Source organism: Athene noctua, chromosome 9, assembly GCF_965140245.1.
Source record: "Athene noctua chromosome 9, bAthNoc1.hap1.1, whole genome shotgun sequence".
NCBI lineage: Eukaryota > Metazoa > Chordata > Aves > Strigiformes > Strigidae > Athene > Athene noctua.
Window position 1 is genome coordinate 3,370,721 of NC_134045.1, and position 18,690 is coordinate 3,389,410.

At 56.3% G+C, this 18,690-nt stretch overlaps 1 protein-coding gene across 1 annotated transcript in view; it reads right to left on the reverse strand.

The window, feature by feature from the left end:
- Nucleotides 1-18,690, reverse strand: part of LOC141963917 (hydrocephalus-inducing protein homolog) — a 229,393-nt gene that overhangs the window by 3,311 nt on the left and 207,392 nt on the right. The window contains 22 exon segments of the mRNA XM_074913652.1: nt 86-245; nt 1,218-1,359; nt 1,838-2,021; nt 2,325-2,463; nt 2,910-3,135; nt 4,261-4,434; nt 5,059-5,229; nt 5,881-5,918; nt 5,920-6,064; nt 6,218-6,386; nt 6,605-6,844; nt 7,928-8,077; nt 8,472-8,663; nt 8,776-8,903; nt 9,751-9,887; nt 10,900-11,033; nt 11,697-11,827; nt 12,341-12,518; nt 14,197-14,334; nt 15,192-15,401; nt 16,087-16,203; nt 18,093-18,285. Of these exon segments, the coding sequence (XP_074769753.1) occupies nt 86-245; nt 1,218-1,359; nt 1,838-2,021; nt 2,325-2,463; nt 2,910-3,135; nt 4,261-4,434; nt 5,059-5,229; nt 5,881-5,918; nt 5,920-6,064; nt 6,218-6,386; nt 6,605-6,844; nt 7,928-8,077; nt 8,472-8,663; nt 8,776-8,903; nt 9,751-9,887; nt 10,900-11,033; nt 11,697-11,827; nt 12,341-12,518; nt 14,197-14,334; nt 15,192-15,401; nt 16,087-16,203; nt 18,093-18,285 (3,496 nt within the window).

Consider the following 18,690-nt stretch of genomic DNA (forward strand, 5'->3'; position numbering starts at 1 on the left):
TGGCTGCTGGCTGCGCCAGGAATGGTTCGGCTCAGCAGGAGGGGCCCCAGGGCTTTTACTCATCTCTATAAACACAACCACCCACCTGCCCGACTCCAGGCTGGCTTTTCTTCCTTGCAGCATTATCTTTCCCAGGCTTTCTCTTGGCCCACTTAGATGACTTCTTCAGATCTTCTTCCTCCCTCAAGTGTTCTAGCTCCCACCGGTGCTTTTCCTCAAGCTCTTGAGCCAGCCGCTCCATCTCCCTTCAGCAAGACAAACAAAACATCCCCAAGAGTCACCGCCAGAAATCTGGGCTCGTTGCAATCCCAGCTGGTCCCGCACTTCATTCACTGACCCTCAGGCCAGGCACAACCGTTAGACCAGCTCTGTGGACTTCCCTCAACCTGGGGAGGCTGGGACATCCAAAGTGAGGGAAGGCGGGAGGGGACCTCCAGGGCCAGCCAAATCTAGGCTTTGCTGTCACAAGGCCTAAATTGCACTACTTCTCCAGTGAGGTCCACCTGGACACCTCCAGCAATGCTGCCAAAGACTGGCTGATCCAGGGAAACAAACTTCAGCTGGGGCTGAAAGAAGTGCTGACACACAGGCTCGCTTTAAGCAAGTCCCTCCCCAAGTTTCAGGCAGGAATTAAGAGAGCCATAAGCTTATCCTGTGTATCCTCCTGAACAGGGCTGCTTTGCTGGATCAGAGCTTCCCCCAGGCTCACCTGCTGCTGCAGAAGCTGAGCCTAGGAGAAACCAGCTTTATGGCTGGTGTCACTCAGTAAAGGAAAACCCTGGGAGCTCAGCAGTGCAAGGGCCTCACCTGCACCAGGACTGGGATCTAAACCAAGCCAGCACAGCTGTGCCTCACACCAACCCACACCACAACCCCTCTGGTTTGGAGAAGAAGGGCGATGAAGAAGATGAGAATGAACATCATTAACTAGAGACACCTGTAAGCACAGTGGCAAGGCAAGCACAGAGCCCAGCTCCCTGCAGCCTGTGTCCAAGCCGAAGGGCTCACCACTAAAGCGGAGAGAGGATGTTCTCATCTCACCGGAGGAAGGTGCCTCCTCTGCTGGGAACCAGGGAGGTGGAACTGGCAGTCCTTGTGCTGCTGGTAATTAATGCTTTTGGCCTTGGTAACCCCTCTGAGCTCAACCAAGGTCTCCGGAGCAGGGAAACCCTTCGGGGACACTATCCTGGGGAGACACCCATAGAAAGCTTACAGACCTCTTCTTCCTCTCACGCTTGACTTGCAGTATACTGTTATCAAACTGAATTTTCTCCTCCTCAGTGAGGGCATCATACTCGTCCTCGTCCATCTCCCAGAGGCGTGCTTTCTCCCTCCTGGCAGCTTCTTCCCGCTCCCGTCCTTCAGCACAGACCAGAGGAGAAACCGTCAGTGCCTGCAAGCAGAGCTTGCTGCTCTGGGTGAGCTGCCAGGATTCACAACTCTGTCCCGACCCAGCCTATCATCCTGCCAGGAGATACTGGCGAGCTCACATTCCCGCTTCAAAATTCAGACAAGCCCCCAAACTATCGCTGCTCAGTGAGTTCCCGTGCCTTGCCTGGCTCACACGCCCCAGCGCCGTGGACGGCTGGCCGGTGGTTAGTTATTGAGCCACAGCAGCTTACACTTGTGCCCAAGCTTTAATGTTAGAGACTGAGGTCAGCCTCAGCATTGCTGTATTTTAAGCAACTGTGAGCTGAGTGCTGGCTACACCGAGGCAGAAGGTGGAAGGATTAATAAAAACCCCTCTTACAAGTTCTGCTGGTAACCCAGATACACACGGGTAAGGTTGAAGGCTTGAGAGAGAACATGTCAGAGTTACGGAGACGAAGAGTCTCACCTTCCTGCTCTTTTGCAGCCATCTCCCTGGCTTTCCAAGAAGCATAATCCTGGAACAGGTTCACAAAATAGATGTAAGGCCGATTTCTGACAGCTCTGAGCAGGCAGAGGAGAGCAGACGCCATGCTGCGTGCATAGAGGGTCTCCAGGCCATCAAACACCACTCCCTGGTAGCAGTCGCTCAGCTGCAGATAAAGCCAAGAAGGAAGAGAAAGTCAGCTGTCGCACGCATTGGGCTCTCAGCCAGTCACTAAAGCCTGTCGTCAGAGATCACCAGCCATCACAGTTCCAAGTGCAGCAGCTCAGACAAGCTCTGATCTTCCCCCGCGCTCTGCCAGCTCATGGCATCTGCAGCTTCACCCCTTCACCCACGGATCCCTGCACGCAGCCCAGGACTCCTCCAAGAGCAGGCACAGCCCTCCTCCTCCTCTCTGAATTGTACCTCGCTGCCTGTCTCTCCCTAGCAAGAATGCCCCCACCCCACGTACCTGCAGCCTGTCAGAGAGGATGGCCACCAGCAGGTCCTCGGGCAGCACGCAGCTCCTAAAGCCCAGCTCTTCTGATGTGCTGCTACCGATGCTCAGCGATCGCTGCGCAGGAAAGCAGGGACGGGGAGAGAGGTGAGAACTTGATGAGCCTTGCAATGTCGAACACCACCAGAAAAATCAACCGCTTTGGAAACCCCCAAACAATTCCAACTGCTGGGCTTGGAGCTGGGGTTTCTCACTAGCAGGAGACTAGAACAAAACTGCAGGCCAGCAGCTCCAGGGGAGCACGCTGGAGGGTGCGTGCGTGGCCAGCAGAGACCCAAGCTCGCAAGCCCCCAGCGCAGCATCCAGCAGCTTTGCCCACGGCTGCAGCCACATTAGCCAGGACTGCACTTTGCCAACAAACGGCTGAGATGCCGTAGAGTGTTTCTGCCAGGGTTTCATTCCCAGCCCGAGCCATGCCCAGCCTGCCCAGCTGGCTCTCTGCACTACAGACCCCCGCACCAGGCTCTGGGTGACACAGAACCTCCACTGGAAGCAGCCCCTTCACTTCTCAGAGGCAACAGAAAGGTCCCAGGCATCAACCAGTGCAGGCCGTGCTTCACCTGGGAGCCTGTCAGATCCATCAGATGCTGCTTCTGGGATCGGGCTGTGGGGCCATCCCTCTTCTCGCCTGCCGCAGCTCTCACCTGGCCTTGGGAGCTGACGGACTGCCGGCTGACTTTGTCCACAGAGCTGGACCGGCTCGTGTCTAGGCTGCGCTTGGCCTTGGCGTGGAACTGCTTGCCGAGGGACTCATCTGCGTTGTGACCTGCAGAGGGGACAGACGCTCAGTGGGGAGCAAGCAGGCACCTTCCACCCCAACGGACACAGCCCTGCGCCCTGGCAGGGACATGGCCCTCGTCCCCCAGCCTGCCGGGCACTAGCAGCACCCATCTCCAGAAGCAGCTCCTGCCCTGCTTCTCTTTTTAGCATGGTAAAGCACACCACCTGATACTGGATTTTAAAGCCAGAGAGTTTTTAAGGCACAGCTCCGCATCCCTCCTCACAAATGTGCACGCAGGTGACGCCGCACAGTAGCTCTCCTACGGATCAAGCCGAGGCTCCATCCTCCAGGAGCATCATTTCTGTACCTTGCGCCCATCCTGCACTCTCACGTGGAGACGGTAACATGCAGCCCTGCCCCAGCTGCATCCCCATCTCCACTGGAGCCAAATCCTCCGCATGGGCTAACCCCACCTGGGGCCCAGACCCTTCTTCCTTCCGCCAGCTCCCAACCCAACCAGGTTCAAAGCTGAGCAATGCAAAACTTCCCCCACCAGAACCAGGGTCTGGCCTCACCCTGCAGAGCTCGGGGCACCAACTGCCCAACCAGGTTTTCTAAAAGTCTCTGGTCTCAGGTGGAGAATGGCACCACATGCACGAGCTGTGTGACCTGACAGCGTGTATAGGGAAACCTCTGGAGAAGAGTCTCATCTGAAACTCTGGGAGGTTATTCTTCCCTTCCTCTCATGTTTCTGAAGCCACACTCAAAGTCAGTTGTCTAGTGCTTCATGAGCAGCTTCAGAGGGCTTCTTCCTTGTTCAAGTGGGCATCAGTTCTGCCTGATGGCCACGAGGAGTCAGCTGGATTCAGCTTTGAGGAAATGTAAAAAAACCCTGAGAAAAATTCAGGTGTGCTTCACCACTCCTAGGAAAAGGAGTGTGTGCTGAGAAGCCCAGAGGCAGTAAAAGTGCCCCTGTCTGAGCCCTTAAAACAGAGATTATTTTCTTTAATAACATGAAATGCTTTATGAAATGGCTTTGCATTTCTGCACGCTGCACCCATGTTCCCTAAGAGACCCAACGGCTGTCAGACTCCCTCTCTGGAGCAAGCAGAAGTGGACGGTCAGGGTGGGTTTCTGAAGCGCTGCTCTGGGTCCAGCGTGTCTCCTTACCGGCACCCTCTGCCTCCTTGCAGCTCTGCTCGATGGCAGCCCCGATGCACAGCTCCTGGGCGCGCAGCCCTGCCGAGCTGCTCCTGTCCGAGATGGCTTCTGTCACCACGGCGTCGATGGACAAGCAGGCAGCGCCGTAGTATTTGGACAGGGCAACCGCTGCCGCTGTCTTTCCTTGAGAGAGAGGAAGACTGCTTGGTGACACTTGCACGTGAAGCGTTTTCAGGGACAGGCTCTAGAAAGTCCCCAGACAGGATTTCAAAGTTTCAAGGACAGTGGGAAATCAAGTGCCCCTTTAGGGGAGACCACGAGGGAGGGAGCTGAGCACGGCTGGAAGCGTTGTCCTCTAGAGCCAGGCGGATCACCTCCACCTCACACCCAGCTGAGCGCTTTGTCCCTCGTGGGGACCTCAACCCTGGGCCAGGACATTGTTTCGAGCCCGGTCCCGCCACCCCTGCGCTGGCCGGCGCTGCCTCAGGCAACGTCTGGGCCCGGGCTGGGGGTCAGTGTGGGCGAGGGACCGCGCCCATGAGGCAACCTGGGCACTAGGCACCGTGCTCCCACCAAGCAACGGGGACACGGCCACCCTGTGTGGGGGGAGGATAGCCTGGCTCTGTGGACACGGGGTGAGCCACAGCACTTGCCCCAGCTGGTGAAGCCTGGGAGCATTTCATGTACCAGCAGGGCTGTGGCTTACCTCGCTTCGCTTCAACTGGTCAACCAAGCAGCACGGCCCACCAGGACGTGTCTCTCCTGCTCCCCCCACCCTCCTTGCAGCCACGGGCTCGGCTCACCTACCTGTCAGGGGTGCCCCATGGACGATGACGACGATCCCTCTGCGGTCTCGGGCCGCGCGCCCCTCTGCAGAGATATCGATGCCAAGGTGGCGGGCGATGGCCCTATGCACAGGGCTGTCGGTCACTTCTCCCGAGGCCGCCCTGCTGCTGGTGACGCTCTGCCCATGCTCTGCTGTGCGGAACCAGATAGAAAAGTCAGCCTCCTGCCTACCTATGACCCTGATCATCCTCCCCATCCCCTCAGATCCTGGGAGAGAAGACTCTGCTGAAACCAACACATCTCACCATGCCCCTCCTTTAGGCTTGTGCAGATCAGGGTCTGCCCTAGATGGTGGTCAAGGTGCCTCTTCAGAGTATAGGAAATGGGCTGGCAGAAAGAGGAAAGAACAAGCCTTTGGCAATACCTAACAGGACTGGGCCAAATGTCCCGTCACCTGTCAACGTGGTCCCAGGTCCTGCTGAGTAAGGGGCGGACAGGCAGAACCAGGCATTTTACACTGTCCCAAGGGAGAGGCTCCATTTGCACATTGAGCGATTATCCAAAAGCTGGATGCTTTAGGAATATTACTCCAGGAGATGTAGCTGGGCTCTGAATTCATCATAACACATTTGCAAAGAGCTCCCACCTTTGCCCTTAGGAGATCACCAAAAGCCATCTCGGCTTGCAGTGTCACGCAGGACAGAGAGCGCGCTGCCCTGCCTAGGAAAGGGAACAGCATCACCCTGATCCCAGCAGCTCCTGGGGCAAAAAGGTGCTCATTTGGCAAAACTGGGGAGAACCTCTCTGGCCTCTCACTTGTCCCTGTCCCGTCTGCAACAATACCCAGCCCCTGTCTTTTCTCAACACCTTCCCTCTCCTCTGTGTTCAGATTTAGAGTCCACCTCGTTGGACTGGCTTTCATCAAACACGGAGGAGAAAACGAATGAGCTCTGGGATGAGACAGCGTGAATGATCCCAGCAGAGGACTTTCTTCCTTGATCTGACAGAGACTGGACATTTTCAAAGTCTGCGTGTTACAAGGCACAGACTTTCACGCTGGAATTCCTCCACCAAGCTGGGGAATGGGTGGCTGCTGAAAGCCTGGGCTTCCCGTGGAGAGCTCGGGGTGTGCGGGCTGGACTCCCCGCTGTGTCCACGCTCAGGACAGCCAATGCCAAACCCTCACCGTTGTCCTGGCCTGCTGGTTCCCCAGTCTTGGACTCCTCATCCTGCAGCCTCTTCTGCTCCTGATAGTACTCCAGCACCTCTGGGGGCAGCTTCTCACCCGGGGCACGTGGAGGCAGCAATAAGGTGTTACGGCAGTCATAATCTTTAAGCATCTGCAGGATCTGTGCATGTAGGGAAGAGAAGACATATGCAGGACGTGTTTCTAACAACACGGACTATCCAAGCCCCTCCACAGTCTGCCAGCAGAGCTGGCTAACCCTGAAATGCCACCAGGCTTTGCCCTGGGGACTGTCTCCATCTCCCTGGCACGAACCCGGGAATGCTGGAGCACTGTGAAGCTACGGGAGCGTGCACATGGAGACCAGAGCTTCCCTCTCACCTGCTCCTCAGCAAGGTACTGCTGGTCGAACTCCAGCGAGTAAAACTCGATGGGGAACTCGCATGGGTTCTTCACCACCACCGTCCCCTCTGCTCCACGGCTGTGCGGCAGCAACGGTCCCAGCTCGAGCACTGGGGGGCTGAACTCCAGCCGTGGCTCCAGCCCACGCCCCGAGACCTGCAGCTGGAGGTTCTGGCTGCTCTGGCAAACAGTAATCTTCATCTCACTTCTGTAGGACTTCTGAAAAGAGAGAGGCACAGAAAGCTCCTCCATGAAGTCCCACGTGACAGGGCCTCAAATTCAACTCTTTCCCCAGGGCAGGGGTGTCACCAGTACCTCTAAGGGAATGGAAAACAGATGCTTACTTCCAGCAGGGGCTACAGCATCTGCATGCTGGCTCTGAGGAACTGGGATGAATCCTAATGTGAAGTCTAACTGGCTATTTTGGTGTCAGATGAATCTAAAATGCACTATCAGATGTTTTCACCTAGTCACAAGGGAGTGTGATGCTCATGAGAAAGGTCCTCAGGGTTACGTTTCCCAGACACAGTCCTGGCACTGCTGCATCAGGCAAACATCAGCTCGATGAATGAGGCAGGTGAGCTCTCACTGGCTAGAAATAAGGGTCGACTTCTCTGCTCAGTGTTTGGCTCTGGTCAATGCCAGACACAAGATGGTTACACCTCTACAGCAATTAAAACATCCCTGGGACTGTTCCCAGGCACGGAAGCACCTGTGTCCATCCTGTTACCCACTGCCAGTTTCCAAGCCACGGTGGCCACAGGCAAACTGCCTTTGGGAACGCCCCGTCATTGCAGCTGACTCCCAGAGTGCCTGGGAACGCGCAGGCAGGCTGAGCCAGAGCCACAGGGACTGCTGGCAGCAACCACTCCAGGTGACTGTCCTGCCGTGCCCAGGAAGGTGCCCGGTGGCTGTTTTGCCTGCTGGTACCAGCAGCAGGACTTGACTAGACTGGCCCTTGCAGGGTTATCCCCTGTGAGCGCGCCAGCTGCTCTGCACCAGGGCGCTGCAGCCTCAAACAGGCGCCTGCAAGGGGGAGACGAGGGCAAACAGGCAGATTTCCCCCCATGCACCAAGAGGCAGCCAGCCCAGCGTGCCCTGATGCTCTCTGAGCAAGCTCCCCAGGGGGATTTCAAAGCCCCTCTCAGAAGAGTGTGCTGCAGGGGAAACTGAGGCACAGTGGGTACAGGGCTTGCAGAAAGCTCTCTGTGGAGGCAGACGCCGTCTCCTCCTCCATGTGCTGGGCTCTCGTTACCACACTGTCCTGCCAGACCTCCTGGGGGTGACACTCGCCCATCTCACCTCTTCTGTGGGCGAAAACCTCACTCGGACGTGGCATCGCTGTCCCGGAGCGAGGGTTCCAGCCGAGGGCAGCGCCTCGAAGACACACGGCTGGGCTTTCAGCTTCTGGGGCACCTTCTGACGCACCCCCGCTGGCCAATGCTTGTCCACCTGAGCACAGAAAACAATTGTGTGAGGTCTCCTCGGTCTGCGAGGACAGACCCTCGGTTCCCACAGTGCTCTGAGACACCGTCACGGTGCTGAGGGCACCCACAGCCAAACCAGCCGAGGCCACCCCTGGCCTGAACTGGAGGGAGAACACGTCGGCAGGGCAGGCAGATGGGGAGGCACCGTCCTCAGAAGAGGAGGAGCGGGGGAAGGTGGCAGAGAAGTGAAGCACCAGCTAATGCCCAGGTCCAGGTGAGCCAGCCTTGCTCTGTACCTCCAAAGCTTCCTCAGACGAGCTGCAGCCCAAGTGCTCACGCAGCCACAGGGGCAGAAAGGGCAAGAGAGGCAAAGAAAACCCAGCCGAGAAGGTACGTGTTACACATGGTCTGTGCTTTACCTTCTTAACAGGCTCATTTATAGTGATGAGCCAGTTACAGGGGACCTGGACCTGATTGTGGAGCTGGATGGTTTCCTCCTGGCACTGCCCACACTGGAGAGTGGAGAACTCCAGCCTGTCCCTGGAGACGCAGAGGGCTGGCATGGCCACGCTGGCACGGAGGCGGACGTGGAACGTGGGGCCTCCTGCTACCTAGGGAAGGACAGAGCATCCAGCTGAGAGCCACGGTGACATCTACTGCTGTCCCCAACCTGCCCCGAGAGGTGCACGGGCACAGCGGGGCGAGGAAGCACGCCACAGGTACCTTGATGGGCAGGAGCACGTCCACCTCTCCCAGCGGCAGGTTGGCACTCTGTGGGTCAAAGCGCACTTCAAATGTCTTGCTCTCGCGGCAGGGCAGGTGCTTCACGTGGTCCAGCTCCACACTGAAACCTTGAACAGATGAAAATAAAGCAGCTGAGATACACAATCGACATAAACGTGTCACAAGCATGTTAAGGCCGTATGTCCTGGCTGGCAGCTCTGTGAAGGACCCCTTTGTACCTGTGGAGAAGACTGCCACTCCTTCTCCCTTGTCACCGCACAAGGAGAAAGGGTTTTCACAGCCAGAATCCAAGACCCACATGGTAAAATGGAAACATCTCAGTTGAGGAGCTCCAGCCATTCCTTCACTAGGGATCCCAGGAAAGGATGCACAGACCTCTCCAAAGGAGAATTTCCAACTAAGATTCCCCCGTGCCATGGTGCTCTCTGAAAAACGATTTAGAGGAGGCACCTGATCACCCTTCAGACACGGCGAGGCACCGTTTGCTGGTGCTGCAGCCTTACGTCACGGCCTGTTTCGAAGCCTGTTTTGATACAACAGAGGACCTCACAGGCTGTCTCCTCACTAAAGGCTGAACAGAAGTGCTATGGCATGATGAACTTTAAACAAAGCACTTCCAAACCACAAAGGGTCCATCTGTTTGCAACACAAGCTCATGGAGTGCCCATCAGATGATGCTCATGGTAGCCAAGAGCAGAAGATGCTGAGAGGTGACCAAGGTGATCAGCCCACCCAGCCCCTGCAGGGAAGCGTTAGGGCAGGCCCGGGCGGGCCGGGTCTCTGAGTGCTGCTGGCCCGGAGAACTCAGGCTCTAAAGCACCAGGCAGCAGGTCCCAAGGAGGAAAAAGTTATACATACAAGCACTCATAAAACCTCCCCATGTCCAGTGGCTTAAGCTAAACTGTCAGAGACAGCTCCTTCGAGCCCACGTGAAGGCTCTCCAGCACTGGTTACCTGTGTCACGCAGGACCTGTCTGTCAGCGCAGAAGGACACAGGGAACTGCCCGGTGTTGGTGATCCTCACGACGTGCGTGGGGGTGTTACCGAGAATCACGTACCCAAAGTCCAGGAGGTACTCGGGCAGCTCAGCTCTGAAAGGAGGAGTAAGGACAGTCCTTAAACCACAGCCTGGCTGCATTTCCAAGAGCATGGAACATGCAAATAAAATATTTCTGGATTCACTGTTGTAAAAACTCAACTCAAGACCATGAAATCCAAGGCCTGACCACCTGGTAATGAGACTTTGGTAAGTCACGAGGAGCATAGGACCTAGGTTTTATCAGCTACCAGTGGGGCCTTAAAATAAAATTAGTTTAAAATGAATTATCATTTATCACAGCTCCTCTGCTACGGGAAGCCACTGTAGGTAAGTCCAGTGGACCTCCACTGGTCTCAGTGAAACTGCTATGCCCCATGTGCAGCCCCAGCCTGAAAGTGCTTCAGGACCTTGTCATGGGATTCGCCTGCACAGGAAATCTTCACTGCTCTGCAACCAGATCTGTCCCCAAAGCAGCACGGACAAATGTAGTAATCAACACCTGCAAGATTCATGGGAGGGGCCTTTCCCAGAGCAATCTCACTCGGCAAAGCACCTACGTGATCTGTTTTGCAGAGCATCTTCCTGAACTGGAGGCTACCGTGCCCATGCCTCCTCATGGAGGAGCAGAGGGAAGATACCGAGGTAAGCCCTGCAGTCCCACCAGCATCCGAGCCACCTGATTTGTCAAGGGTGTGTCAGCCTCTGCGGTTCCCTACTCTTTTTGCTCAGTGTGGTCTGTTAGCCGGAACAAAGATTTGAGTTGCCTCTTTCAGATCTGGTCAGCAGGGACGGTGCTGGTGCTGTCTGGAAGGGCTTGATGCTCTGCACTGGCCCCCTCAGCCCTAAGAGCAGGACCCAGCGCCTGTGGGGAGCTGAGCACCTCCAAAGCTCAGGGTGGCTCTGTGGCAGTGAGGACACTCAGCTGCTCACAGGGAGCACGGCAAAGCCGCCAGGATCAGACCCTTTCTGGAGTCCCCACTACCTCCAGCTCTCAGGAGCAGGGGTGCACTGCTGGGTGTTACCCTCGGGGCACGTGGAGACAGGGTACGGGAGCCCCTACTAACTTGAGAAGCCTCTGACGAGCGCGCTGGTCAAAGGCAGTGGCCTCTGGGGGACCAGAGGTGAGAGCTTTCTGCTGCTCCAGGGCGTGTTCTTCCATCAGCAGCTGCTCCATCTGCATCTGCAGCCCAGGGTCCAGCTGAGGGAAGGAAAGGCAGCGGCTGGTTAGCAACGGTCCTTCCCAAGGCTCCCCCCTGCTCGTGTTGGAGGGGTGATGGGGTCCTTCTGTCTCGCTGCTCAGTGTCTGTGACACCTCCTGCTCTCTCAGTCAGGGCCTCATCTCAAGGGCAACGAACTCCAGCAACTTCGCCTGCCCAGTCACTGTTACAAAAGCTGATCTGGCCAGACAGACAAGCCAGGAACCTTCCAGAGCTCCAAGTCTTTGCCTGCCCCCAGCCAGTGCCAAAGCAGCTCGGACAAGAGCTCTCTTGTAAAGGGAGCCACGATAAAGCTGCTGTCTCTTAGAGATCAGCACTGGCAGCACAGTCCCAGAGCACAGTCAGGCTGCTGCTATTAAGCTCTGTAAACCTGGCAGGGCTTGGGTTGTGAGCAGCAAATCCCCCAGTGATGACCTACATCCCATCACGAAGTGCCATAAATTTCATCACTTGAGCAGGGTCTTCAGGATCTCTCCCTGGGGCAGCCCCGGGGGCACTGCTGAGCTGTGCAGGATCATGGGCAGGTGTGGGCAGGGAGGTCCCAAGTGCCAGCAGGGCCCCGGGAAGCCTGCTGCGGGCTGCAGGGGACCCAGTGACACCGGGGGAGGGTGGCACGCGTCAAACGGGGCAGCAGCCATTCTCACCACGGCGTCCAAGGGATCTGGGGGTGGCTCCGCAGCCACAGCCGCCCCCAGAACTGCTGCTTCCTCTCTCTGGCCATCTTCTTCTATCTTTTCTATCACCTCCTTGAGGACCTTCTCATATTTTTCATTTCCTGAAGGAAGAAAACATCCACAAATAGAAGCGGGGCACAGAGCCATTCCCCTCAAAGCTGGGAAGCCCCACTCCCCCGACTCTGGCCTCTCCCAGAAACACCCTCCCCAAGCAATGTATGGAAAGTCCATGCTGCTTCTCCTCTATCAACCCTGATGTTCATTCCCACCCATCTTCCTCCCCACATGGGAGCATCTCATCCCCTGCAATGTGCTGCAAATCCAACCCTGCCAAAATCCCTGCCAGCCTGTGCTCAGCTTTCCAGAGCATTTCTGTCTAGCCATCACCTTCCCAGGACTCCGACACATGCTGGAAAGCTCTGCAGGATGGTTCCTGGGGCAAAGCCCATACGGGCTCATCTGCCAGAGGCTCAGGAAGCAACCGGGGTGTTGAGTTTTGGTCTGACAGCCCTGAAACCTCCAGGCTTGGTGGAGGCAGTTTGAGCTGCCCTACGGGCATCTGACATGGGGGAGAAACAGGGGCCCCTCCTGGGGAGCAGACAGGCCGTGCTCACCTTTGATGTTCCTGGGCAGGTCCAAGTAGATCCTGGGAAAGCTCCCCTCTCCCTTCAGGGAGATTTCTTCGGGCTCCAGGTGACCCACTTGGATCTGGAAAGTCCTGCGGAAGGCTCCAGGCACTCCTGGCAGGTAGTAGACTTTCAGGACTTGCTCCTTGCCAGGTCCAACGTAACCCTGCAGGGTGTGGGAGAAGAGGGAGGGAATGCACCAGAGAGGGTTTGGTGGAGGGATGGCTCAGACGACAGACATGCCGAGAAGAGAAGGCAGGTTCTCGTACATAACAAAGTATCAGACAGCATCACCTTCTAGCTTTCATAGAATCACAGAAGCTGAGGTCTCCTACACCAGGTCCTTCGGAAGGCCCGTAGGGATGCATTCCCCCAGGACAGACCCACAGACCACCCCCTGCTCAGCATGAGCACAGCTCTGCCCCTAATGGTGTTTACCCTCTGCTAGCAAGAGCCAGGCTGAAGAAATAAAAGCTCTTTTAGCAGCCACTATACAAAATAAGGGAAGTGCCCACACTCTCAGCATGGCCAGCAGCTCCTGCCACAGCACACCAGCGGTTCCCAGGCTGGTGTTGAAGGGCCTGACCCCTTACAATGATCCCAACCAAACACCTCCTGCCTATGCGGTTACACCGGGGTGCGTGAGCCTATCCAGACTCACGGTGACCTGCAAACATGCATCTCTGGAAAGGCAGGAGCAGAGACTAGGATGAGATCTGGGGAAGGCGTTGCCAGGAAGGGCACCTCCTCTCCGGGCTTCCAGAAAGGCTGCCCCAGCCCCAGGCTAGGCTCACGCCAGCCAGGCTGAGAGCAAATGCAAGCGGACAGCAACACAGCCCTGGGTGATGGGACACAGCCGCAGCTTCCCTCGGCTCGCCCTCTGCACGCTGGGCTGGACTCTCGGCTCCCCGCTCCCCTTCACGCTGCAGGGAGAAGGTGCTGAGCGGGACAGATCCTGCCACTTGGTGCCCTGAGCCCCTGGTGCAGTGCAGAACACAGCTGCAGTGGAAGCCAGCCCTGCCAAGCTGCCAGCACCGGCGGGGCTGTTAAAGCGACCGACTGCGCGGGGCCAAGCAGAGCTGGGTCTTGGGAAGCTGGCAGGAAGAGGGCGTCAGTGTGTCACCCCTTGTAGGAGACAGGCATGAGGAAATGTGAATGCTGTTTGGCTTCCTCTTCCCACTGCAAAAAGGGACTAGACAGGAATGCTGCTCCAGCCCAAAGACAGCCACGCAGGACTGAGAAGTTCGGACGGTGGGATGCTGCAAACTCCTCACTGTTCCAGCCCTGCTCCTGCCTGGCCCCCTCACTGCCCCACAGAGCTCCTGCAGAGCAGCAAAGCTGGGGGAGTGGGGGACCGGCACAGGGGCTGCTACAATTCTGCCAAAGCAGCTTCATGCCCAAGTGAGAGAGGATTTAAGTCCTGCTCAGTGCTGGCAGGGGCCTGGCAGGGTGTGCTACAGGCAGGGACAAGGGCTAAGCCCTGTCCGATCACACAGCCTGGGCACGGTGACCCCCAGGAGAGCCGGCACAGCGCGGCCCCGGTGCCCGCACAGCCGGAGCGCTCAGCAGTTGGGGTCCCCAGAGCCACCAAAGCGCTGGTGCCTCCAGCCAGTGGCTGCTGTGTGATGGCAGGGTCACCCGCTGGCAAAGGCCGTGAAGGGGGGCCGTTAGGACCGCGCTTGCTGGACCACCCCTGCCCCCCAGCAGCAGCTGCTTACAGCCCTGTCTCTCCTGTCTGCTTTTGTGGGTTGCTTTCTTTTTTTTAATTTTGTGTTTTTCCCCCACAACCCCCTCCTGGGCAGCCTGACCCACAGCCAGGGTCCAGGCGCCACCTCTGTACTCACCGTGCTGGGCAGGACCAGGGGCACGCCGGGCAGGGGGCTCTCTGCGGTCCCCACGCCGGGACTTAGCACCACGTAGTTGAAGCCCATCTTCCCTCTGTTCTGCAGGGTGACCTCTGCTTCGGTGACTTTGTTAAACAGCTGGAGAGAGGACAGAGGAGTGGCAAGATGAAGGCACAGGCCTGATACTGGGAACCTCCTTCTGCTTTCACTGGGATGTGAGCAAATGAACTCAACGCAGGAGAAAAGCAGAGGCAGAGGACATACGGGTACTTGAGTCTCCCTGGTTAACCTGGGTAAGCCACCACCACAGGGCACCCCTTAGCCCTACGCAGGAACAGACACTGATGGTGGCACGCAGAGGGGCAATGCCAACCACAGAGATCAGTCATAAAGAAAGCAAAGAGGAGACAAGCTCTCTGCACCTCATGGTGTGTCATCTCACACCCAGCTGGGACAAAGGAGGTGGTGTCAAGACACTGCAGAAGAAAAAGCACCTGTAGTGACAGCAAAATGGGAGACAGGGCCAACAGCTGGAAATATCTGTGGGGTTTCTGACCGAAAAGAAGTGGGGATTATTCTAGGACATTCTCTCCAGCTACAGTGACTGGGAAGCCCAAGTTAACTTCCTCCCTGGTTTATTTTGCTGATTAATCAAGAACATTAAAAGAGAGCACCTCCTGGGACCTCAGGCTTTAGGAGCGGATCAGCAGATGGACGTCTTGGGGCACGTCCCTCTGGAGATCACCACTGGGACCCTGCCTGCCCCAGGAGGCGGCATTAGTTACCTTGAGGAGGAGGAATTCCCAGCTGGAGGGGGACGGACATGGTCATTAAAAACCAGCTTGGATGCAGCACATATCACTCCAAGGTTGCACTTCCAAGCCATAGAGCCAACAAAGTAGTTGGGAAGGGGAGAGAGCCCCAGCCCTAGGTGGCAGCAACACGTCGGTGATGGTTTCACGGCAAGGACCTCTGCCAAGAGAAGCGTGCGGTACCTGCAGCCCGCAGTCGATCTCCATGACGTCTAGGAGGTAGTTGATGAGTGAAGCCTCCCCGCTCAGCGCGATCTCATAGGTCGGGCCTCCTTCCACCCTGCACAGCGCCGTGACGTGGGCGACGATATTTGTGTGGCCAAAGAAGGTGAACATGACCCGCTGGCTCTTGCCTGGCTGCAGCACACCGCAAAGCGGCAGGACATCGAAAACCTGGAGGTAGGCGAGGAGAGATCAAGATGTCAAGCATGGAAATTGATGCAGAAGAGCAGCCACGGCTTGGAGCAAAGTACAGACGTGGCTGGAGGGGGCTCTTCCTCAAACACAGGCAAAATCATCCTAATCTCATCCTGTACCCATTCCACTTAGCAGTGGAGGGGCCACAGGAAAAACCTTCTCCCATGCTCCCTCATTAATTAATACACTACATATTAAAAGTAATTTGGGATGTCTCCTGGCAGCAAGAAATTCTCTCCACTGCAGAACTTGCCTTTAAAAGCACCTTTTACTGCCCTAAGCAAAACACAGTATTCAGAGGTGAAAGCTCTCAGAGCTGGGGGGAGGACTCCAGCCCAGCTCATCTGATGTTTTTCACTCTCTCCGATTCGCATGCTGCGCGCTCTCAAGATGCTACAGCAAAAGCTACCGCAGAAATTTCCTGTTGACCACTTGATTAGCAACAAGATGAAGAATGCCCTCCATAGCTGCTGCACAGGTCAGCCCTACGACACGTCCTGCGTGGCCTCTCCAGTGACCGGTTGCTTCAGCAGCGCTGTGCGATGGGCTTGGAGGGACGCGAGGCCACTCTGCGAGCAGCATCGAGGGCCACCAGTGGGGAGGGGAGCTACAGAACTGCTTGCCACACTGGAAACGTGGCACAAGATGGATTCCCACTTACCTCCTCCATTCCCAAGCTGACGGGCTCTGCCTCCACAGACTGCATCAGTCTGTTGATCCCCACCAGGCCCTGTGTCTCCACAGCCCCTTCCAGCTCCTCAGCAGGGGATGGCAGCACCTGCAAAACAAGCACCATGGGCTGCAGCGAGCACCTGGCTGGTCTGGGCGAGAGCACTCTGCTGCAGGCTCCGCCACCTCACCCAGCCAGGAGCAGCTGAGATGGGACCTGGGTGCAAATCAAGTACGGGTATGTCCGTGCCATCCGTTGAGTGGGTCCAAGCCCACCCACAGGTGAGACACGGGCTCCGCCTGCGCTTCCTACGCACAAGCGTGCATGGGGAAGCTGAGTGCACCCAGCCCTCAGTCCTGGCAGAGACCTCAAGGGCATTTTGCACCCTTGTGCCAGACCAGCTTCGCTCACTCCTGCCCAGGGAACGTGCCCAGAACCCCATGCCTTGACAGGTTAGGTTCTTCATGACAAAAACAGGAGCACAGCTGCAAGCGAGAAGTATCAAACCAGGAAAATAAGGGCTTGGCACAAGTATCCCATTTCAGAGAGTGCTTAGGTTTCATCTCGCGCACCCATCAGTGCTGGAGAGCTGAGGATCTTCCCCAGGTCACTCTCTTGAATGACACCTTCCTGAAGAAGGTGGCAGAGATATTCTTCTGTCTCCCAGCAGCTGAGAGCTGGTGTTTGACCTCAGCGGTGCCATGTTTCAAAAGGAACCTCATCCCCTATTTAATAAGCGAGGGCTTTGTGAGTGCTTTTGAAGTGTGGCAATACCTGCTTCTTCAGTAACGTGAAGAAGGGCTTTGTGCTGGGGCCTTGGCATCAGCAGAATCTGCAAGAATTTTTATGGGACATCTTTACACCTAATCAGAGGCTACATCTCCCCGGTAGATGAAGCTCAGAATCAGAAGATTCAATGCTCTTTCTCTCATCTCCACATTTTCAAGCCTAGCAAAGCTTTGCCAATCACCTATTCCCAAAGATTCTAACCCGCATCTTTCCTAGGCCTATGGTCTCCCACCTCCCCAGGGAGGTTATGTGGGTATTGCCTTGACACAGTCACACAAGCAGAAGGGGAAGCTGCAATCCAGGCATATCCTTTGAAGCCTTTTGGATCCTACTTAGCCACACCTACTGGATTTTCTCTGGTTTGTTTCTGCATACGTTGCAACAAAGCAGGAAATAAAGAAGATTCCACGCTTCTATCCAAAAACATTCAGCCACGCTATTCTTTACGTCTACGGGGTATCATTTCTCCTGATCCAGAAAAAATGTGCCGTTATAATGTTAAAATGACCAATATTTGGATGTGAGCAGGTGCAACCCCTCTCCTTGACCTTAATGTCAACGCCAGTGCTTTCAGAACTTCCCATGCTTTCTTGCATCCTCTTTTATTGCCCCAGGAGCAGCCTCTGTCCCACACGATGCAGAACAAGGCGCCAGTTCCCACTAGCACAGACATCAAGCTCCAAAGCACCGAGGTTCACCAGGAAGGTCAGCAGACCAAAGGCCATTTTTCATGCCAGGAGGAAGAGACAATGACCTTGAAAAGTCTCATTTTATCAAAGATGGCTCTGTGGCCATCCCTGCAATACTGCAGGTCTCGGGTGAAGGCAGAGACATAAAAACATGCAGCTCCAGCTGGGGGTGAGAAGGTGGTACCTGGAGATCACAGTACTTGGCACAGCTTGATACAGGAAGGAAACTGGAAGCCTTCACATCATGATGCAGATAAAAGGCTCATTTTACAGTGTAAAAACGAGCTAAAAAACCCCAAACTCAGCATAGGTCTGTAGGATCTCAGTGGGTTTCTCCAAGCAAAACTACCCGATTTCTCCCTCCCCAGAAGCCCCATGTCCAGCCGCTGGCCCTGCTGCCCAGCCCACCCTCAGGGCACACGAGAGCAGGGCAGCTAAAAGGGGGATTGGCACAAGCACGGCTTTTCGGTGGCAAGCTGGGGGAGGCAACGCAAGCGGTAGGTGTACAAGAAAATCTACCTTTGCTTCCAGGGAGTCATCTGCATCTGCTGGCTCTTGGGCAGGATCCCCTGTGGCTCCCAGGGCTTCAGCTGGCTCCTCCACACCTCCATCCCTGCAGCTGCTCCCTGCAGACACCGAGCGCTCCAACCAGGCTCCCTCCTCCTTTGGTGGTTGGGGTTTGGTGAAAAATTTCGGTACCGGAGGGCTGAACCTGGAAAATAACATGACTTTGATTGTGGACCTGCAGTGGGAGGGAGGGAAGCCTGCACGAGCAGCTCCTCGGCAGGATGCGGCCCCCGGCTGGGCACTGGTGGTGTGAATTCAGTAACGGGTCTGAGCCAGCAGCTCCCAAACCAGGATGGAGCAGGTCAGCATACGGGGCTGCCTAGGGATGACGCTGCTGTTGCGGCGGTGCAGGCAGCTGGCAACTGGTTGCAAGGAGAAATGGAAGAGGACACGGGTGAAAGCCTTGTAGGGAGGTAAAAATCACAGCAGGAAAGGAAGAGACACACAGACTGTGCAAAAAGGTGAGCGCCTGAGACACAAAGGGGCAGATCCGGAGAGCAACAAGCCAGTGCAGAGCCACCAGTGCCCTCCTGAAAGCACCCACAGCTGC